Below are 24287 nucleotides of genomic sequence, written 5' to 3' on the forward strand. Positions count from 1 at the left end.
TTAGAGATCAGAAAGAAAATCTTTATGTGAGGGTGGTGAGGCAGCAGGCAGGTTGCCCAGTGAAGCTATGGATGCAACATGCCTGGAAATGTTCAAGGTCAGGCTGGACAGGGCCTTGAGCAACCTGGGCTAGTGAGGCATTCCCACCCACGTCAGGGAGGCTGGGAATAGGTGATCTTTAAGGTTGCTTCCTAAACCTAACTCAAACCATTCTATGATACCTGGAGTAAATGTACTGGAGAAGAAACTAAGAGGAAAGTATTTACACATCTTAACTGATTCCTTTACCCTGTGAGACAGTGTTTTGTGGAGGCAGATGGCCCTTTCTCCAGTTTACAAATTATCTATAACACTAAGCTCTGTAGGATGAATTCTGACCCCAGTTACATCTCCACAAGAAAAGTAACTTCCAATATTGCTTTCTGGCAGAATTTTAGATTGACCAGTTTATCAACGCTGCATGACAAAACAGAAAGGGTTACAGTGCTATTAGCTCTACAAGACAAATAATGTGAATATTGGAGCACCTATTCACAATCACTGCTCTACAATATTTATTTTGAAGTCAATAAAATTGATTAAAAAAGTAAGCATTAATAACATTTCAAGAGTTAGGATTGATTTTATACATAAATAAATACTATGTGGAATATAAACACCCAATTTCCTTCCAAATTCTGCCAAACATGTATGCAATATCACATTTAGTAATTACTGTAAGATAATGACTTCATCAATCTTTAATTTCTCCTTATTTAGTTTAATGGCATGTCCATTCTTAATGAAATATTCAAAGAAACTTCTCCTTTTCTATACTAATCACTATTTCATATTCTTTTAAGTTCAGTTTAAGACAAACAGAATAATTAAGAAACATGTATTTATAACAATACAAAACTATTCAGTGTACTTGCCATAGATCTTTCACTTCTGATAGATCTTTCTTGCCATAGATCCTTCACGTCTTGTTTTAAATTTAATTCAGTTCTACAGTATTCTTGAAGAAATACTGTAATTTATTTTTAAATCACATGTATTCACTGAATTGATTAGAATGATGGCCAGATCTCTTGAGTGGATATACTGAAACTAGAATTCCTCAAGGCATATAATAATTGTGAAAGTTTTCCTTAACTTGTTCTACTTTGTATTTGAGAACTTCAACAGCCACTATGGCTAATATATAGATTAAGGTATTTGAAAGTGTTTACAATTCTCTCCATTCCCAACCAACTTAAATAACTTTGCTCAGTATTTTTTTTTTAATTCACTGTTCCAAATTATTAACATCATATAAGGGTGATATGATATGGTAAACAAAGAATACAGAATTCCTGAATGAAGCAAGTCATCATTATTCCTTTGCCAATATTTAGACTGATTACAATTGACCTGAAGACATCGCATTCATGGACAGAGAAGCATTATTCATTTATAATTAAAAGGGAAAACAGACAAACAGAACGACATTCTTTTCAGCTTTTTTGATAAAGATCAAAGGTAACAGTGTTATAATTTTCATGTGCAAACCCACGGTGTTTATGTTGGATGAAAACTTGAAATATACTAAGAAGCAGAGCAAACAAATCTTTCTCTTTTGGACCTTAAGAAATACTAACCCCAAAACATTATATTTTGTGAAAGTTCATTAAGATGTTTCTATAAACAAAGGTGCAAAACTTGGGAAAAACATCATTATAGGCAAGATTGCTTCTCAGGCTAACAGGTTTCTCCTGTAGCTCTGCATGGCTACATAGTTCAGACTAACTGATTCACTTTGTTCTAACAAAGTGCTGGCTAACTGTACAACCACAGAAACTAACCAACCATACTTCTATCAACAACTAGCAAATGCCTTCTTAACTTACAGGCAAACAACAATTTTCTTTTTTCCTTAGGAACTTTGTTCAATTGCACAGCAAAACTCTAAGAGAAGCTTCCTCTCTTCCTTTGAAAACAGTTAATTCAAGAATTGTAGAAGCAGCAAATGGTATTTTGAGAATTCATCAAGAATAACTTCCATTTTTCAAGGAATATGACAAGAGAAATATTTTAAGAAACATCTGTGCAGTAAGATTCTCAATTTATTATGTTACAAAAATTCAAGAGGGGATCTTCCACTTTTCTTATCAATAAAACTAAGAATAATTCAAGAATTTATTTAGTGAAATTTGTCTCTGTGGACACTTGTATGTAAATTCTGTGCTTCTTTAGAGGATATTTTCCCTTATCTGAATAGTTAGAAATGTTTTATGGTAGAAATGAAAACAAAAAAAAAATCTAGGGAGCAGTTTCCAGTAAAGTAATCAGGAAAATAAATTTAACAACCCACTGCTTTTTATCTTGGAAGAAAAATTGCAACCAAGTAATTTTTCTTTTGAAAGAGAAACAAGGGTTCTTGGCCAGGCAGTTACCAGGACAGCAAATTTGGGACTGTATGTTTTAAGGTAGCCAACTTAAAAAAGACGTGTATCTTTTTGTAAAAACAAAATATTAGCTTTTTTCACCTTAAGGAACAGAATTATGTACTACTTACATTCAAAAGCTTCTTCACTGTCATTATCTTCATCAGAACTGATTTCAGCATATTTTGGTTTCTCATTAACTGTGCTACGTTTGCGCTTGTTCATTTTCACACGTTCACAAAGTGGCATGGTGGATTCAATCTCTGCCAGGAGCTCAGGAGGCAACTCCTTTAACACTGACTGATCTATGCTACCTATTAGTGGAGAGTAAGAAGAGCAAATGTGAACCTGAAGACAAAAAAGAGGGACCAATACTACAATCCTGTCTCAGGAACCACTCAGAGGATAACCACTAGCAATCAGTTAGATCACAGTTAGACAGACCTAAATGTATTTGACAGCCCTTTTTTGAAGTCCACACTACAAATAATAACAATAAATTGCATACACATTTCCTTCAATAAAATATTTTCAGTCATAAAAATGAATTACCTTTGAATCACCTTTTCAATTACCTTTGTAGAATGATATCCTTGCTCTGTTCCACAAAGTTTAGTCTTATTTCAGTTCATCCTCTGAATTTATCAGATTTTCTAACAGTCGTAAGTAAATTATGGATTCTTAGTCCCTCATTAACATTTCTGTTTACTATCATTCATACTAATTAGCGTACCCAAGACAGTATTATTCCCTTTTCCAGTAAGAACAGACAACCTGTGGCAAAATTGTTTGGTCATGTGCCTAAATACAGGCCAAATCATTGACAATTCAGCTTTTGCTTCAGATTTTTTCTTACCTCCTGCTGGTAGTTTGATGATACAACGCAAATTGTTGCTTGATTTTTTTCAAAACAAAATTGAAACATTTCTACTGAATACAGACAAATAGCTAGCTGAACCACAAATCAGGTTTCTTTTCCACAGTGATAAATAGGTAGACAATATCACACCATTCTTATAATTTTGAAACCAAAATTAAACCCATGTGCAGTTAGAATGAAAGAAATTTGCAGGCAAAATTTTTCCAATTGACATAAGGAAAACAAATAAATTCAAAAGTACTTCTTTGAGGTTTGTTTATTTGATGCCCTATTTTTATTTATCGAAGAACCTAGTATACAGATTTGCAGGTTGTCAGACCAAACTGTTAATCTTTTTCCAGCAACAGAAGAAACATTTTTGCCGTAAGTGCCTCTCTCTCCTTCCCAATGCATACTATATTATTTAGAGAGGAAATCACCTCCAAATTGTTATACAAATACATTCATCCAAAAAAAAATCTATCTCCTGGATGATAATACACTTTTTAATTGCATTCACTACATCACTTCAGTAAATTTCTAAAACTTACGTCCATTTTTTTGTTACTATCCTAACTTTTATTGCAAGATGGATTTTTTCTTTCTCTTTTTAAACATCTTTCTTTGGAATTAGAGGAGTATTACCATGAGATTCCACCATCAAAATATACTCTGCAAGTCATTCAATAAACAATTTAACTTCAAATATTGGGGTTTTTGAAGCAACATAGTGAAACATAAACAAAGTAAAGTGATAGTTAAAGTTGTCCCTGCTTCCTTCACATTGTGCTCACTGTTACCTATTTGTGTTAGGTTGCCATCCTTATACATTCAAATTTCTCGTGTACCAAAGCTACCTAAATGATCAATATTGCTTTTGAAAATGCTGAAAAACATTTCATGGTGTGGTTGGCCATGTTTCTCAGTTAATGATTAATTTTGTGGGCTATGCACTTGGCTTCAGATGGGTGGAAGTACAGCAGCATGGGCAGACCATTTTCTCTGTGTGCAGCAGCAGCTGCCTGGATGACAGCCAGGTCCAGGCTGGATGCTGCAGAGCTGTGCACAGAGCACTGTGTCCCCATACTTTGTATGCCTATACAGTGCATGAGGAGCTTACACCCAGCCCCAGAACGCAGAAAAAATTACATATACAAGTTTTAAGACAATTTCCACAGACGAAATTCATAGAGGGCTGTAAATCCAGGTACTCTAACAGGTAGTTTCAAGTTTATGTCCATTGGTAATTTCATTAAAATCAGCAGGACAACACACGTAGCATGAAGTCTACAATAAATCTGGCCAAACAAAAACATTGCAAAAGACAGCTACAAGTAAATTAATTAAAGTTGCATTAAACACTCAAATAAGAAACAAAACTAACAGGCTATTCTATTGTCTCCTAGGAATATCTGTTCTTGTTTTCTTTTCTCACTGACTTTTCATTTTGTACTCATTCTTTAAATATAAATAAAAAATCACAGCATTCATTAAACATAAGTGAAAATAAAAGACTACTTTAAATATTTGTAAACCTAATTTTATTTCTGTCTCAAATTTTTCAAGTTTCTGTTTCTCTAGTGCTAAATTCAACTAGTGCTTGATTTGCACTCTCTCCTGTTACAGGTATTTCAGATTACCATATAAGTTTACCCATTTTTCTTTTATTAGGAAATAGGTAAAGCTTCCTGTATTCAAGTAGAGGACACCAGAAAAGAGAAGAGATAGAATTATTATAAAACTCTCTAAAAGCTATCATTGAAATTTTTCTTTCTGTCACAATGTTCCCTGAAGTAAGTGTGCCACACACCCAGTTTCCTTAGCTGCTGAGGATTGTAAACAACCAAATCTATGGAGTTTTACTTATGCCATATAGAGGAGTTAAGCAAGACTGTACATGTATGTACAATTTTAATATATATGGAGAAGGACTTATCAACCTTTCTGAAGAAAATCAGGGATATTCTGTAATTTTGGTCAAGTCTGGAGCTTGTTAAGATTTATTTTACTCTATTAATTACACTATCTTGAGTCAGGGCAGCTCAAAAGTCACCAGAAATATTTTACTAAATTCCTTCTTTAATATCTTCTATTTTATAATGTAGGCACTATTTTTTTTTTTTTGTTCAGAGTAGTAAAGAAATACTTACAAGAATTCAGGTCACCTAAGAATCCAGTCACATAGCAATAAGAATTAGGTTATAAAACACATGTTAATGCCTTTTCAGTTTATGGGAAACTTTATAAAACAATTAATAGGATATGTAACAAAAACCTTTTTAAAATTGAAAAATCCATGTACAATCGCTTTCAACTTTCAAAATTTTTTGCTAAGTTTGCTAAGACCTAGTAGCTACTTCCATGTCTTCACTTCATTCACTTACATTTAGCTCTCGCATGCACGGCTTTTTAAATAGTAAAAAGGAAGTCACTTTACTAAAAAGTTACTTGATAATCTAATAGAATGCCCAAATATCTTGCTGAAGAACTGTCAGCACCAATAGAAAAACTTCATTTTCTGCAATGTGTGTGATCCATGTACACCATGTCTCAAATGAGACTATAGGCATATGTATTCTTCAGATGTCATTTACACATAATTTCAAAACTTCTGCAACTGTTAAAGGAAACAACTGGGAAAAAACCCAAACAAAAAAAAAACCAACCAACTAACCAAACATCCAAAACAAAAAAACCCCAAAACACAAACAAACAAATTAACAAACAAACAAAAAACAGAAGAAAAGTACCATCACAACAAAATCTTTTTCTTACTGCCAGGAAGAGCATTCTAACCAACTCCACACTGGTGAGACCGAAGGGAAGACACAGAACAATTCATTTCACAGAACCACATACATGAACAGTCACTTCTACAGTGCTTCTCCAAACTTATGCAATGCTGTCCACAACCTACATGCAAGTTACTTCCCAGAGAAGAATAAATTCTTGGTTTTGCTTGATTGCTAGCATCAAAAAGTTTCTAAGGAAAGATGTTAAATGAATCTTCATCTACTACTCAATGTCCACTAACCCTCAAGATAACTTGTTTTCTCACCAAGCATTTCTTTACAAAATATATGACAGTTAAAATCAGAGAACCTCAGTGAGAAACTAAATAATCTGTAAGCCTGGTCTTCTATCTTATTATAGTCTGGGAAACTTTTCAGAGGGTTTTACTGTGTATAGTAGAAAAATTTCTATAAATATCTAGAGGATATTTATATATTCTATTACTATATATATATATATATATGTGTGTGTGTGTGTATATGCATATATATATAGTAATATATATATACACACATATATCCCATTACTATATATCCTAATACTATTTATATAAGATTTCCTTCTCCACATATGCCTTAAAAAACTAATGGAAAAGAACAGATCTGATTCACAGCTCAGTATTGTGTTTTGCAGCTTCAGCTTTGTAAAACAGCTTTAGCTAACGTTTATGCATATGCTATCTTTAGGAGGATCCAGTATCACTTTGTGTTGACTTTGAAAGTCAAGTAGATCTTCCTGATCCTGGCAGATCATCCTTCAAGAGAGAGTAAACATTTTAAAAAGTAACATCTTTGTGGACTTTCGCTGGGTCCATTCAATATGGACAGCACAATTATTTTTTGACTTCACAATCTGTGTTCATATTAGTTTCATCTGGCTTGATATAACAACTTTCAAACAAGCACCTATGGAAAAGAGGATGATTCTTACTGATGGTTAGGTGAGCTTTCCAGGATCCTGTTATGAAATTAAAATCAACATGAATAAACTCTTATTTTCTCTTGAATGATTTATCTTTGCTTTCCAAACTATGGAACATAACTGCATGGTTTAGATCAGATCTTGGTACAATTTCCTGTGAACTATGAGCCACAAAGATTAAAACATACTTAGAAATCTAAACTCTGAATTGCTATTTTCGTACCTATGAGACAGTTAATACAGTGGAAACATAAATATTTCATATATTTCTGTTTCTGCAAAACTGCAGTTAATGCAAATTCATATTTCTAATCTCTCTCTGTATCTTGATTTTAAAATGCACCTTTTCCAACTATGAAGACATTATATGAAAGAACACACAAGGGTGTGAGAAGGGAATAATGCCACCTGTTTGGGGTGAGGATATGAATCTTCCCATTTCTCAGCATTTAGAAATTGAAGTCTGACCACTGAATTTCTATACTAGAGAATTGTCACTCATCTTCATTTGGACATTAAAAAAAAGCTCAACTGACTGCAGCTCAATTTTGCCCTTATCTTGCTCCTCTTTTGTTACAAAAGACATTACACCTGCCACTGCACTTTTCTTATTTTGCCAATGACTAATGTATCCAGTCTTGTTATTATTTCACAGAGACTGAGCTCACCTTCCTTAAATATCCTCTCTGAGCATTTGAGCATTAAAGAATATTCCTCCCTTTTCTAATAAAAGCTTACAGTCTAACTTTAGTCTTATGTTAGGCATATACATGCAGGAAGGAAAGCAGTTTCTTTATGGATTAGCTCAACCAACTTTGAAACCTGTGCTAAATGAAATAAAATATCCTTATCCTATAAGAAGAGTGCTGCTATCTTGTTGAACAGCCATGCCACTGTAGCTAAAAAAGCAGAGACTTGAAGGTTAAATCTACAGCAAATTCTCAGCAGATAAAGTTGTGCATTAGATAAGGAACTAAAGGAAAAAAAAAGAAAGGACAGAAGTACTTCCCTATGTTATAAACTGTTTAGAAAATAAACACCCTTCTAAAATAGCTAACTATTGTTACAGCATAGCATTCAGGCACTGGAATGCAAAAGGCCACATGAGTGCCTATAAACTCATAAAGAGGTCGCTGGGTAAAGTTGAAAAATCTTTGATTCTTTCTAAAGTGTGCAAATTTAATGATATCATTTTCACCAGGTTCTCCCTTAAAATGCTCCAGTGTGTTCTTTATATGGTGCAGTGAGCCCCTGGTGATAAGTCTGCTGCCCACCAGCTTCACACTTGTCAAAATAATTTTGTGCCCTGAACAGTTTTAGGAACAGAAGGGGAAACACAGGGAAATCCCAGTAATTTTTATAGGTGAACTTAAGTTTTGAGGAGGGCGTTTCTGCTCATATGATGGAAGTTCCACTCGTATCTCAATACCCTATCATCAGCTGAAAAACACATAATCAAATGAATACTGGTGAAAACTGACTGAGAAGGACATTTACACTCTTTCCTCTCCCCTTCCCTGCTGTAAAGCTTACGGAAGGTTATACAGCTACATCCTACAGGATGTATCCAAAAGGATATAACCCTCTATTGAGCGCCTTACCCTCTTCTTTTGACCACATAGGTGAAGGGATAACTCCAGAGCTCACCTCACATACACTCATGCCAAAAAAAGGGTGGAGACTGAGATGCCCTCACCACCACCCAAGGGGCTGCACACACAGGGATTCTCTGCTTCGATCAATTCAGCAGGATGGAGAAAGGCAATGCTAGGGAGAAGTATGTCCTATATTTCACGGAACCTGGTCTAACATATTTTTCAAAACAATTCTTCCTCATCTGCCCCAACAGTAGCACAAAGGAAAGGCTCCCAGCCTAAAAAAAAAAGGAGTTTCAGACTCCCTGCTTTTACTCCAGTCCTTAGCTCTGGCTTTGAAAGATGGGAGCAAGACAGGCTGGTCAGAGAAGGATCTGGACATGGCAACAGAATAATTCCATGATACAAGAGAGGTCATCATTAACCACAGCTAAGAAACATAGATTCAAAAAGAATTTTACAATAGTACAAAATACTCTGAGAAGAAATAAACATTTTTAGAAGGAGGGAAGATATTTCAAAAGGGAACTCTGAAACACCCAGATAGAGAGCAGGGAATACATCCAACACACACTCTCCCAAGATGCCAAGAGAACTCACACTTAGATTGGCATCAATGATGTTCTCAAGCTATATGATTACTGTAGGAACTTACTGCTGGCCTTATTGCTGACTTTTTGTCTGTATAGAAATTGATAAAAAGAGGCTACAGCAGCCTAGCTTTCCAAGATGCTGTACAAAAAATAAAGCAGTACTCAGAATAAAAAGAAGCAAGGTTGGCAACTGAAATAAATATAATGCTGCACAAACTCCCTTGCTTTTATGAATCAGTGTTGGGGGGGTGCTTTTGAATTTTGCTGTCATTGCTTTTGAACATATGCATTGAAATTTAGGCCAACTCAATTTATTGTTCTAAGAAGTTAAGGTATTTTGTACAGTTGCAAAACCCTGCATGCAATTATCTGTTAATATGCTTCTATTAAAACTCCCTTCAGTACTCAAAAGGGGCTAACAAAAAAAGAGGGAGGGTGGCTCTTTACACTGCCAGATAGCAATAAGACAAGGGGGAAGAGTTTTAAAACAAAACAGGAGAGACTTAGTTTAGATGTTGGAAAGAAGTTCTTTACTGAGCGGGTGGTGAGTACTGGAACAAATTGGCCAGAAAAGTTGTGGGTGCCCCATCTCTGGCAGTGCTCAAGGCCAGGCTGGATGGGGTTCTGAGCAACCTGATCCAGGGTAAGGTGTCCCTGCCCATGGCAGGGGGTAGAAATGAGATGATCTTTAAGATAATTTCTAACCCAAACCATTTGTTGACCCTATAATGATTAATGTTTGGGATCTGAAATTTATGACTAATTTATTTTTCCAGCCATGTATTCAGGTTGTTTACTGAGACAAAAGATCTTAATAAAATCTGATTATTCCTCAGAATTTCTCTTCTTATCAAACAAAAAACCTTCTATATAAGGAATATAATACAACCAAAATCTTTGCAGAGAATAAGGAAACAAAAACCATTATTTTACATCTTATCTGTGACTTCTAGGTACATCAATTGATACATAAATGCTTATTTTTCTTACTATTGCATAGAAACATTCTCAGTCCTTATCACTGCAAATATTGCACAAAGCTACTAGTTTTGATTCTTCAAGATAACAATTACATAACCAACAACAACAAAAGATTGCAGATGTTTTAGCTTTAAATATAAAATAGTACAAGAAAATAGCTTGGAAGATGATTAAACAGAATGTATATTTAAAGAAAAGTTATTCAATGAAAACAACAGTTCAGTAATTTGAAAGACAAAAAAGGTTCCATACTATTTTTTTCTGTTTGCTGGTAGTATTCCCACAGAGCAAAAAATAAACTCCAAATTTTAAGTAAACAGTTTAAATTTTCTTACATGAAAAGAGTCACCTAGAACAGCTGACAATGATGAGCAACAGAAAAGTTAATTCTTCAGAAGCAAAAATGAGGCTTTTTGTATTTAGTCAAATTTGTCCTTTGGCTAGAAGAAAATTCAAGCCAAAAATTTCAAACACATATCCCAGCACATAAGCCAAGATCAATATCCACCTTTAGATCCTTAGACACATGAAAAGTCTGCATTGCCTACTGTAATTGACATGAGATAAATTGCTGGGCCACATTTACACATTGCAATGCATTGCTGCAAAAATTATTTATGCAAAATAGCCTTAGCTATTCCCAGAAACAAGAGGAACTCAATCAAGTATCCATGTACCAAGAGCAGTTTTGGACTTTCAAGAAATTGTTCTGACAAATTAGGTAATAAACGTGTATCACTTACATTTGCCAAAGTAATTTTTCAAAAATCAACTAATTAAAAAATGCACTAAATCTGCAAACAGACAAAGCATCATATTTCAGACAAATCAAAGTATAATGAAATTGGTGGTTTGGATCTAATTCAGTGGTGCTGCTAAGAATTCCATGTGACATATACGAAGTTCACTCATCCTATCCAGAAAAATACTGTAGGAGCAAGAATCAAAATATTTACCTTAGTAGCAAAGTCCAAAGTAGGAAACAAATAGCAGGAAAGCAGCCACCAGGCAAGGCTCTGTGCTGAAAATGTCACCTCTATTACCAGTAATAGATCATACATAAGGAATTACTCCAGTGTGCAGTGGCTGATTCCTGCTAGGGACCAATACCAGCTTATCCAACATCTACTTTTGAAAAACTAGCACCGAAAATGAAGGCCCCAGAAAGTATGAACAATGCCCACACAAATCCCAGCTACCTTCTGGAATGGGACAGACACACCCTATCTTAAAATTCCCTGCAAGTAGGAGCAAAACTATTCCAGTGCAAAGTATGTTAGAGAAATCAAATCTTCCTTGACTTTAACAAGTTATATATAATTTAGACTTTTAACTAAGCAATGCTTGGAATATTTTTCAAAATGGAACCTTTAAATCCAGGAAAAAACACCAAATAATCAGGGGTCAATGAACAAAGAGCATATTAAAGTGGATCCTCTGCAAAGCCAACAAGTATCTTGAAATACTTCTAATGGCACAAAGGTGAGCCAGTTCCTCTTCTAGTCTAGTCAAGATGAGAGGAGGTAGTCATTAATATATCAGAAAACAGAAAAAACTGGAAGACTGTAGAACTCTTATGAAAGTCATAGCTGTTTTTCTATAATTACAATTAAATTTTAGTTTGAAGAAGGTTTAAACATTCGAACTGAAAGAGTCTTTATAAATTTTTTGCTGTAAATGCTGAAATACATATTTTTTTTCCTCTGAAATGTGGCATAATTTTCTACAGATCCACCTGGTGCTGCATCCACAGCAAGGTGGTCAGCAGGTTATTACTCTGGCCTTGACACATGCAAATGCAGTTGCTACTGGGAACTTCAGGACAGTCATTTCAAATTCAAGATGTATGGAACTGAGGATTTTCACATTGCTAACCTTTACAAAAGCACAATTTTATGGGAAGCAAGCTGAGTTTCAAACTTTTCCTTTCCCAAGGTAGTATGTTTTTAATGCAGTTATTTCCTTGTGGCCCCTCTGATTTTGGGGTGTCTGTCTCAGCATTAAGAAATTGTTATTTTGGAAACAAATTAGTGTGAACTCTAAAATTTGATGTGTTAACATCCATAACCCAATTTTGCCGTTATAGAATTCCTATACATGTAGGATTTAAACGAGGTTTAGAACTGGTACTTCCTTTCTGCCCACAGTTTTCATCTGTACCATTAAGCACCTTTAAGTAGCTTGGCTACACTAACTAGAAATCAGTGAGAGGCACAACAAGTTCACTCAGCTGAGCCCACACAATTTGGATACAGCTTTTCATCCTGAAATACTCCCTTTCTTGTCACTACTAGAAGATAACTGATTGTTGTTTCCCAAGGGAAACTATTTCCAACAATGCTAGAACCCAAAGACAGACTGTCATGTTACACAAACACAAAATCAAAGTTACTACAGGCTCTGAAAAAGTCACCTGGAATTAAAAACAAACAAACCAAAACCCCCAAAAAAACCATGTAAGCAGAGAATACAGAAGAATCTGGAAGCATTGTTTTAACGACATAAAGATGATTAAGCAGTAAGATTTTTAGCTGATCCTGTAAAGAGTATGTATGAAGAGCACCTTCAAAGAAACATCAAGTCTTTACTCAAATTTCAGATCAGAGCAGCAGGAAACAGTATATTTAGGAAGACTTGTAGTGAGCAGCAAAACCTTATGTCTTCAGTTCTGCATTGTGAAGATAATTAAATCCCACAACAATCTACACAATGGAGGAATGGCATTCATATCAGAATTTTTTTTTCCCTTAAAACAACAAATTCCTTTAGGTGAAATAGGAAGATCCAAAAGACGTTTGTTTTGCAAAGACAATCCTTCAAACATATTATAAACCTACTCAGACATCTTTCACAGATAGTTACAGTTTCTCTCAATATTTATATTTAACAAAGGAAAATTTGTCCTGTTCAGAATGCAGTAACCATGAAGCTGCTAACAGCTCCCATCCCAACACAGCTGATCAGCATAGCTCTAAAAAAGCAGCAGAGAAGGTGTTCACTGAAGCTCTGAAAAGAAAGGACAGCAAACATGACCTCCTCATTGCAGGCAAAAGCTTAAAGGGAAAAGTTTCATGGGTCCCACAACAACATACATTTGCATTAAAACCAATAAAAGACATTAACAGATGGTAAAATCAGACAAAGAAAATGTCACAGTTCATTCTGATGTGGACAAAATTGGCCACAAGACTTCACCACAAGACTCTGTAACAAAAATACTGTGAAAAAAATTCCATAACTTTCCTCTGAGATACAGAATCTTTCAGAAAATGCTCAAAGATCAGGGGAGAGAGAAAAATTACTTCTTCCTTGTAAATGCCAAAAGGGACTCTCGGATTTATTTAATATTAAGGGTCACATACTGTGGCTATCCCTCCCATTCATAACTTGATAAAATTTCAAACATGTCTATAAAATTTGGTGACAATATGACCTTGTCTTTTTTGAGTTCAATGCAAATAAAGGCACAAATTTAAAATTTACTAAAACAATGCAAAAAGTTGTATGGACTTTCAGTTTGCAAGGAATTAATAGTAACTTAATGTGAGTCAATTTTATTGAGTTTTGTAATGAATGGGAATTAGCCCCTTACGACAGGACAACTATCTAAATGGTGTTTCAAACTAGCTGAACAATGATATTTTAAACTGCATTTCAGATAAATAATAGCAATGATGTTGTATATGAGAAAGCCAGTAGAAGACATTTTCTTGAGGGAGGGATGGATGAGAAAGCAAAAACGAAGACAAGAGATACAAGGGTAATGAAATAAGAGAAAGTAAAATATACTAAGCTACATGGCATAAGAGGCATGTGAGAAGTTGAATAATGATGCTAAAAGGCAAGAATTCACTGGAAAAGAATTGCTACAATCTACTAAGTAGTATAGGATGAACTAAAAGAAGATCTATGAAAATTACCGTTCTTAGTGTATTAAAAAGTTTATAACTAAAAATGGCACCAAGTAAAACTGAACACTATTTCAACTGGATTGAGGACACCGTGTCAGTGGCATGAATACATCTACATCAGTTAGCTGTTAACAAACAGACTTTGCCTTATGAAGAGAGTTATCTTTATAAAATTTGTATCTTTTCAAACACAGGAATTCACCTGGTTAATTAGCATGTGTTCTAGGAAGTAAGTTACCAGAAAAAAAAAACAAAACAAAACCAGAACTAAATATACACATCAAAAATCTGCAGTTCAAAGACACTTTCTCCAAAATCTGCCTGCTGAACACTCAAAACATGATTTGTAAGATAAAAAGTTACAATATTCTTTTCATGAAACCTATTTCTACTACCATTGTAAGAACCTTATTCTGAATAGAACTGCAAAAAGACTTGTATCAGATTCAAACCATTTTTCCCTGCAAAACATATCCCAAGTTACGTCATAGTGCAAGAAATGCAAGAAAATGATGACTTCAGAAAGAAAAAAATGCAGAAAAAAAATTGTAGAGAAATTATAAACCTAACGTTAAAATCACTGCATTGCTCATCTGTGACAGGTACTAGAATCATACCAAAAGTCATTAAAACCTTTACACATTACTAAAGCATTCTACATACATAACCACATGTAATACAGACTACAAGAAAAAAGCAATTCAGAAACACTTTTGGAAAGCATACATGCACTGCCCATTGTTCAGAAGACTTGTACCTGGTTTTCTGCACATAAAAAAGTGTGAATTCAAAATCTATCCTACTGAGACTAGACCTCAGTTCCATCAGAAAGTTTTTAGCATTTTCTCTCAAGGACATAAGGGTTTCATCTGAATGCTTCAGATTAAACTGAGAACGAAGATATAGTTTTATGGCTAACTCTAGATACCTATTATTAAAAATTGAAAGTTTGCCTCTTTTGAACTTCAAAAAGGGACAGGGATAATGTTCTTATTCCCAAGACAAAAAGAAATCCCTAACAAGGAGGCTAATATTTTACAAATATGTAAAATACATCACAAATTATTATTAAGGCTTTTTAGAGTTAATATAAACTGGTTAGTAGATAAAAAACAGGCATAGCACAAGAAATTAATGATACAGAAAACACCTCTTTACAAGTGCACATAAGATAGTCATACATTCATGAAGATGATTTCTACATAATTTCCTACCAGATTAGCTACGTAAGAAAATGTTTTAATCTTGAATTCGTTATACACCTGCAAATGGCTTTATACATCATCCTCCATACATTTGTAAACCTCTCATCTGGCTTTTATCAGTCTATTTTAAGACACAACAACTCTATAAACATGACTATATAAGAAACTTAAATTTTTTAAATGTTAAATGTTAAAAAAAGGAAATCCAACCAGTTAGTAATACTGATTTCACAGTGGGAAATGATCTACTTCAGTCTGAAACCAATGAAGCCAAAATGAAAGTACCAAGAAAAAAAAGGATCTTATTTTTAAAAAGTGTTAAACCTGCAAAAGAGATAATCAGTTAAATATCAAACCTACAAGCTATTCTAAATTATTTCCTGTCCATATTACTAATTTCAAAATGCCAGCTAATTGTTCAGCTTTCTTCTTTCTGCATATAATGGACACGAGACAATGATAAAAAGAAGTCTCCTACAGACCAAACGTTTTTCTAAGTTACTGTCACAAAGTCTCAATTATGGAACCTCCTCAACTGATTTGTTTCTACAGTGTTAAGGAAGTAGGTGGGACTCTGCAACTATGTTCTTACTAACACCATTTAAAAACATGCTTTGGAAAAACCCATTTAACTTCAAATTAAATACAAAAATAATCGTAGGGCTTGCATAGTTAGTATTTCCCATCATTCCAGCTACAATATTTACAGTAGTGGGAGTCATTTATACTGACAGACCTAATCAGGTAAAATCATACACACAACAGTTACATTTCACCAGATAAATTGCCATATAAACTAATGCCGCTGAAGTACATCTTAAGACCACTAAAGCGTTGCCAGATCAAGTACTTGTACTGAAGGAGATAAATAATTTCAGGTACATTTCTAGCAAGATTTCTGATAATGACAAGTCCTTAGACTAGTTTCACTTTATTTCTCTATAAGCAAGCAGGTAAACTATCAAATGTTTGCATTTAATTTCTAACAGCAGAAGTACAAAGTCTACAAGAACTCAAGTGTAAAAGATACAATGCAATTAATATTAAAACAATCTTACCTTTATTAGGTTTGGTTGACTTGTTCTTGTTAGGTTTAAAACAAGAGCCCCTTGATTTATCTTCTCTGTCCTTAATAAATTTCTGCACATCATCCAAAGAAAGCTTTTGAAGGACAACTACAGGCTTAGCTCCTTTATTTAGATCTTCAACTAGCCCAATCTTCTCTACTTTGTCCTTATGTTCACCTCTAAATTCAGTTTTCCTTGACTCCTGAGTAACATTGCCATCTTTATCACGTTTGATTTTTGGAATGACAAAATGTTTCAATGCACCAGATCTTGCCCCCAACAAATAACTGGGAAACTCTGCTTTATTGTCACCATGTGCTTTATTACTATCTACTTTACTCTTATTACCATCTGTCCTTCGTTCATCCTTGCTGTTTGGTGACTTAAAACCAGGTTTATCAGGTCTTGATTTGCTAGAATCCCCTTTACTTTCCTGTTTAATACGAGGGCTGTCAGGCCTTGATTTCTGATCCCCAGAAGAAAACCTTGAATCACCAGACTCATGCCTATATTTCCTTTCAAATTTCTCAGGTTTTGAACCATCAGGTTTAATACCATGCTTAGAATCATGTTCATTTTTGTTTGAGGATCTCAAATATTCAGGCCTTCTGATCTTGGATGGATCTCCTCTGTATCTCTCTGACTCCCCCCTGTCCTCAGATCTTTGTTTAAGGCTGTCATGGTCACGCCTTGGTGTATCAGAAACTGAGCGCCCATCAGGCCTTGGTTTTGTTGGATCAGGTCGATTTTCAGGTTTCATCCTTGAAGGATCAGATTTCACATCTAGTTTGTGCCTAGGTATTTCAATTTTCTTGTCTGACAAAGGTTTACTGGAGTCCCTCCTATTATCATGTTTGTGTTTAGGTGTTTCAGGCCTCCCTTCACTCTTCTGTTTCGGTGTTTCAGGTCTGCCTTCACTCTTCTGTTTCGGTGTTTCTGGCCTTTGCCGTATTTCCTGTTTGCCATTATTTTGTTTTCCCTCATTTTGTTTCATCTCCATTTGCCTGCTCTCATTTTGTTTCAATTCTGTCTGTCTGTTCTCATTTTGTTTCATTTCCATTTGTCTGCTTTCATGTTTCACTTCTAACTGCTTGCTCTCATTGTATTTACTTTCCAACCGTCTGCTCTCATTTTGCTGGAATTCCATTTGTCTGTTTTCATTTTGCTGGATATCTGTCTTTTGACTTTCAAAGTCTGACTTTTTCCTAAAAATTTCTGGATGGTTTTCAGGTTTAAATTTAAGAACTCCAACAGCGTCTTCTTGGGGAACACACATAAACCCGTCATTATACTGCTTAATTTCTTCAGGTTTTTTGATGGTGTCCAAATCCTGAGTTACTGTTGCCTGAGAGTCTGCTCTTCCTGCTTGCTGCAGATCAATACTAACCATCAGTGCTGGCCTTGCCCCATTTCCTGCAGAACCTGTCTCCTGAGAAGCTGTTCTATTTCCTCCAGTAGCACCTCCAGCCTCTGGTGGTTTGTTTTCTTGTTTTCGCTTCTTTAAAGGCTTATCTGCAAGTTAAAAGAGAAAAAAATCACAAATTATATATAAAAATTGATAAATGTTCAAGGAAGAATGTCCATTCCCTTCCATTCCCATAATGAATTCTCCACAGCATGGATGTGCACACAAAACAAAATCCACTGAATTTAAAAGCAAGAATAGGACTTCTCTAACTAATACTTTTTAATGTATTCAGACTATCATTCACTGTCTGTTTCCCACAAATGCCAGCTAATCATTAAAAAAACCCTCCCTCAAAACATATGAAAAAAAAGGTCCTGTGTAATTCCCAAGGGAACCACCTAATAAAACATAAGGACCAAAAAACCCCACCCCATTAAAAAAACTCCCAAACTCCTCAGTTACACTTGAAGCAGAAATCTGAAAAGTCAAAGTCAAAGTTAAGGTGCAGCTCCACAACTAGTTTTTGAGGAATACTACCATAGAAGATATCTTCTGCAGATCCAACCTCTTTCTTACACAAGTACTAAGTAAGCAAGGATCTGCAATGATTATGACAGAGGTTTTCCCCACTTGATTCAGTGGATCAGCTGGACTTCACACATATTTTACTCAGGGAACAAACAAACAATGAACAAAACTGATAAAGTAACTATTCCACCCATCCATGCTTCTCTTTGAAACAAAGCAGCAAACCAAGGGTTGGAGTCTCTACCTTAACACATGCATATATTAGGTGGGGGACCACTACACACTTAAAAACTTGAATATTTTTTCCCTTTGCAATCATAATGCTTTTTATAGATGAAACACAAAGTATAGTGAAAATTTTCTGTCAAGAATCTGACTCTGCAATAAGCCCTTCAGTTTACACTAAAAAACATTAGGAGCAGAATACAGAAAAAATAAGTCAACAACCTGTAATTTGGTAGAATTCATAGAAATGAGAAGCACATGGAAGTATCCAAAAGAGTATATTCTACCCATATAAAACTACAACCCATTTATATTACCAACACAGAACTCTAAACTAAAAATAATTTCTGCCACACAAACTAGATGCTTTACCTGCAGTAAGGCTTATATTCTCATTTCTCAACTACCACTGCATAATTTGTCGAAAAAAAAATTTTCTGTGTAATCAGGGAATAAGATTGTAAGTCTAAGGAATTACTAAACATAGATCTATTGCCAAAATGCCTAGACCGCAAATGCAAAGCAAGAAAAGTACCATTCTTTGTGCCTAGGTTTGTGGTGCCTTATCACCAGATGCAATGAACCAGCTCTCCACTCAGAGCACGTGAATGTACAGTAAGGAGGATGTAATCAAGAAATAGGGAAATAAATGTCAATGAAAAAATCCACACAGTCCTCTGGAACTGTAAACTAGAATCACAACATATGAGTTCTAATTTCTTGAAAATTTTTATAAGATTCTTATTTAGAAATACTTTGAAGGATCACCTCCAAAATTAAAATTAGGCCACAACAACAAGCAATAACATGGTCAATTCCAGTGATGTGAACAGGATTTTTCCCTATCATTTTCATCCTCAAATCTATTTGGATATCTCTAACTTTCTAAAACTCAAAAATTTTGTACAAGATTCAATGGCTGGAAGACAGTAAAGACAGATCCAATAAACTCCATGCAGAAACTGATCAACTGCAAATAAAGAATTTTGCAAAGCTCAACAGAAGCCTGTAGGAATGAATGCCAGCTTTGTGATAGACATGTAAGGCCAAATAAATTTTCCAAATCAAAGATGCAGCTTTTTAGCATGGAGATTTTTGCTTTTCCTGTGCTACAGCAACTGCTGGATTCATATGAGGACTTACATAGACGAATTTTTCTTCACTATGGATTAGAACAAATATGCATACGTCCATACACATCATTACCTTACTTCTCAATTAAAACCCTTTACATTTTGAAATCTAAGTTCAGAAACTTGTATTCTTATGAAAAGTTGGTAAGCTTTGTCATTTTAGTCCAGAAATGCCAGGCACACTGAAAAAGTCCTGAAAAGCTCTGATGGTGGATCTAACAGTAGTCTTTAAGATGTTACTGTTATTCATTATCTGCCCCATTTCTTTAACTGAAGTTATCATTTGTAGCAGAAGGGAACACACATTCATATTTCCACAACCACTCTCTAATGCATCACCATAAGGCAGTAGTGAAGGTGGTCAGCATTAACCTACCAGGCTGAATGATTAAGCTTTAAGCAAGACAATGCTTTCCTCTCTTATGCCTACTATAGGAGCAGATGGCCATGAGCTGTGATGCCTTAGACAGCTGTAGCTGGATCAACCAAAACTCACCTTTCAGAGCCCTCATGCTGAAGGCACCAAGAACAAACAACCAAAACAATTCAAGTAGGGCCAATTTTCTTGCTTGGACTTCTGTAAGGGACGAGGTTCACCATGCTGCTGCTCTTCATCATCCAAAATGTCAAATCGTAAGTTGAGAACACGTAAGTAGATGATTACATCACAACTTGATACACACATTCCCTCTAAATGCATAGCTCTTCTGATGCACATTCTTCATCTATCTTGACATTAGAATACTGATGTTTTAGTAACTTGACATCTTGCCTGAGAAGAAAGGGACACCTTCATAGTTTTATTTTCTTAGATGGCAAGGTGATTGAAGACAGAGTTACAGATCATTCACAGATTTCTTCTTATTTCCAGTACATCTTGAAAGTGAGCCTCAAAACTAAACTCAATCATTACCACTTTGTCTCTATGAGAATTCTGGATCTAGGACTAAAAAAGCTGTCCTAAGTATAAGAAAATATCCAGTTGAACTAGGGCAAAAAAGGTAGGATGAATATATAGTACCACTGCCTTCATAAAGCATAATGAAAAACTTCCATTGAGTAAGTACAAAAACTTTTGAAGTTGAAAAAATAGCTACAAAAATTTGAAAGCTGAAACATACCATTAGGTTCTGAGGGCTTCATAAAATCTTGAACTCACTTTTAGCTATACAAGAATTAGAACAGTGAGATGAGAAGAGAGTAGTGAACCTCTAAAAACAGATGTCTTCAGATCTTCTCTTTCACAGTCGAATATACAGAAATTTGCATATAGCTTCTTCGTTAAGTCATGCGTCCCAAAATGAACAGATGAATTTTTACAATATCCATTGAAATATACTTCATATTCTTCAAGGCATCTGTATTCAAACTTCATTCCATAGACAGTAGTATTTTTTGGGGGGGAAAAATATTGGGATCTGGGACTTCACCAAAATATCAGACTAATGTCTTTCTTTGAAATCTTACTGACCTAGATCTGAAGCTTGTTGCAGTTCCAAATATATTGGCTTACAATCTCTTTAGTCTAATAGAGTGTGATAAAGGATGTTTTTGCTTCCGTCTTTGTAACAGTTGTCATAGTAAAAGGAGTATGTATTAAGTTACAGAAGAGTTTTCTGACTATATTAATGATTGGGTATACTAGTTCATTGTTTTCAGATTCTTTTCAAAACAATAATTCACTCCTCCACCTTTCTCTGAGGTTGTACATATATTCAAAATATACCTACATTTTATTCCAATTACTTTAACAAATCTATGGTAGTTCGGAGAAAAGTTACTCTACGTATGAATCCTTTTGACTTAGCAAATTCGTAAGAATATTCTCTTTACCTTGCAACATGCTCACTAAAAGGCAGTACCTTGGAACTCAAAGCAAGATCATAAACTACACTATACACTACACTATAAAATATAGTAGAGCTGTTCTATCAAATGAAATTATTCATCATGACACAAGAAACAAAACATTACTTGAACCACAAGCTTGACATGGGAAAAGAATTAGCTGGATTTCCAAGTGGTAATCTCCCACCAATCCTCTTACGAACAGTATTCCTGGAGAGGAGGTTATGGTCTTCATCTTTGGAAATATCTGTGTATCAAAGTTATGAGTACTTTGGGATTTAGAATTTAATTAATTAGTTACTGTGGAACCTTTGTGCAAAGAACCACATTGCACTGAAATAACCACAGACATCATGAGATACATTTCTGCTGAAACTACAAGGAAATCATGATTTGAAGACCATTCATCCAGAAAACAGATATGCTTGGAAGCTGAGGAAGTGTTAGAAGCAGCAGGTGGATGAGGAGAGCTGTTACTATAAATGTATCTCTATTCTTTTACTCACCCTGGAATCTTTCCAAAGCAACAGTCAAGATACCACTAGCACTGAAACCCTCTATATTACTGCTTCCTTGCAAACCTGATGATTGCCTTAAATCCCAGAATAAACTCCTTAAACAACTGAGTAAAATTGGATGATATTCAGTTCTAGAACTGCTTGGTCTATCATATTGAAAATGGGCCTTTTGTAAGTATCTATGAAAAGGTAACAAGTCTAAATAATAACCATGAGCAGGGTTGCTAAGCTTCTTTTTAGCAGAATGGTAACACTTCCTTCTATTAATATTGTTTGGTGTACTTATAAATGGACAGATATATTTGTGCTTCCCCATTTTACACCCTGCAAGGGACTCAGTGGAAGACTTCATATTCCAAATGGTCATATGTGAATGTTCTCCTTTTTGGGGACACAAAAAAGATTGATCCTCTTATATTGAATTCTAGATGAACCATTTAAATGGTAATTGAAAGTATAAATTTTGTTTTTGTAAAGGATAACCTTTAAGAGTTTTATGACTTTAAAGCTCTAACTCTTCTAATCTCTCATATCAGAGATTACTAGGGTATGCTTCCACTCATTTGAAATAGCACTTGTTTAATTATATCACAAGTTAACAAATTTAACTCAAATATTCTAGTCCTTCGATGTTATTACATATTGTCAAATCTCCTATTTTTTAACAACATCAGAGACTAGACAGAGGCCAATTATAAGCTTATCTTATTTAAACTAGCAATCAAGATTAGAAATTTTCAACAAATGACACATAGCTAAAAGTTCAAATAACAAACATGTCTACTGTAAACTGTTTCCTTTTCTTAGTTACTATTCACAGATTTCTTTGAAGCTAAGTGCCCTGTCCCCCCAGCTAACAGTGCTCTGTAGACCACAAGAATCTAATCTGTATACAAGGAATCTTTAAAATTACTTCAATGGTACCAATGGACAACATATCAGTGGAGTTAGGACAAATATCCATTCTTTTCAACTCCCTCATGTATGCACAATCCATAAGAGTTTGCACCCATCTGACTTCTTATGCCAAATGAAAAAAAGAACTGAACAACCAACAGAACCCTTCCTTCAGCAGAAGAGATTTCCACACTACTAAGCTCTTGCCCTTGAAGGAGAGATACAGCCAACACAGGGCAAAGATTTTATTCTCACTACTTCCTCCCTTACAGAAGAAATCAAGAAAGTACAGTCATGAACCTCGTATAGGAAGCTTTATAGAATGGTACATAATTCCAAAAACCTCTGAGAGACCAGAGGACTTTCAGCTGCTGCAGTTCAAAGAAACAGACTTGCAAGACTCAGAACAGAAACACTTGCTACTCTTTAGTGACCTGTTAAAAGACTTCATCAAATTTCTGGTCATTGTCCAAAAAGGAAACCCCACCAGAACAATGTCTAAACTCTTTCAGTTTAAAAAACAAAAAGGCTACCGCGATCCCTGATACGCCTTAAAGTGTAGAAGACTTCATCAAAATTAAGATTAGGAAGTTTTGATTGTTTTCTTAAATATAGCAATAATACAATCATCATAGTGTCTTATGAATTTTTCATCCATCTACTTAAGGATGTCTGGTTGCTCACTATTCTCTGGCAATTATAGTAATACAAAAGAAATGCTACACCAGTAAATAAAAAAATTGAACTGCAGAAGAGTATAATCAAATATCTACATTTGTTTAGAGATTGGAAACTAACTTAAGCTCGCTGAATTTAATATTGCTTTCACAAACCATATGACTTTATTTACGAGATAGATCTTTCAGCATAAACACTAGGTTTTACCCATGTGATTTTGCACAAAATTACAGTTTGGTAAACTCAAAATATCTGAGCAAAACCTCAAGTACACTTAGTTTGAAACACCCAGTGTAGCATTCCACAAGAAAAATGCAACACACTAACATCAGAATGAAAACTCTTAAGCATTATGGCTAACATTATCCAATTAGATTTTAATTCATTGGTATAGACAGAAAACTTAAGAAATAATCAGTGACTTTCCCTTCTCACTTCCAGCTGTTGATTTTGTTCTGCCTTGTACTCAAAAATATCATCAATTAACTAGATTAACATTTATATTCCATGACAATGAAAAAAATATTGTGTCTTAAGTTGATGTCAGCATGAACTTAGTGACTGTGAACTACAGAAATGCTGGGCTTAAGCTCTTAATAGGGTTTATTAACTACTTGTGCCATTTCTTTATCAAGATTTAAATCCATTATAAAGCAATGTCTGTCCTAGAATGTAAGTTATTATTGGAATAATGGTATCATAAATCCTCTGATCCACAGGTA

The 24287-nt window shown here is 34.8% G+C and overlaps 1 protein-coding gene across 9 annotated transcripts in view; it reads right to left on the minus strand.

Moving 5' to 3' along the window:
- Nucleotides 1-24287, minus strand: part of NIPBL (NIPBL cohesin loading factor) — a 146640-nt gene that overhangs the window by 38835 nt on the left and 83518 nt on the right. For 5 of the 9 annotated variants that reach the window (XM_054652895.2, XM_054652889.2, XM_054652896.2 and 2 more), the window contains 2 exons: nucleotides 16322-17842; nucleotides 2537-2719 (listed from right to left, as the gene is read on the minus strand). The exons of 1 other annotated variant lie outside the window; for it this stretch is intronic. In XM_054652895.2, coding sequence (XP_054508870.2) covers nucleotides 2537-2719; nucleotides 16322-17842 — 1704 coding nt within the window. Of the gene's footprint in view, nucleotides 1-2536; nucleotides 2720-16321; nucleotides 17843-20120; nucleotides 20347-24287 lie in introns of those variants that run through there. 3 more of the 9 variants (XM_054652901.2, XM_054652898.2, XM_054652897.2) reach the window with 2 other exon arrangements.

The sequence above is a fragment of the Agelaius phoeniceus genome, chromosome Z (genome assembly GCF_051311805.1).
Source record: "Agelaius phoeniceus isolate bAgePho1 chromosome Z, bAgePho1.hap1, whole genome shotgun sequence".
Lineage (NCBI taxonomy): Eukaryota > Metazoa > Chordata > Aves > Passeriformes > Icteridae > Agelaius > Agelaius phoeniceus.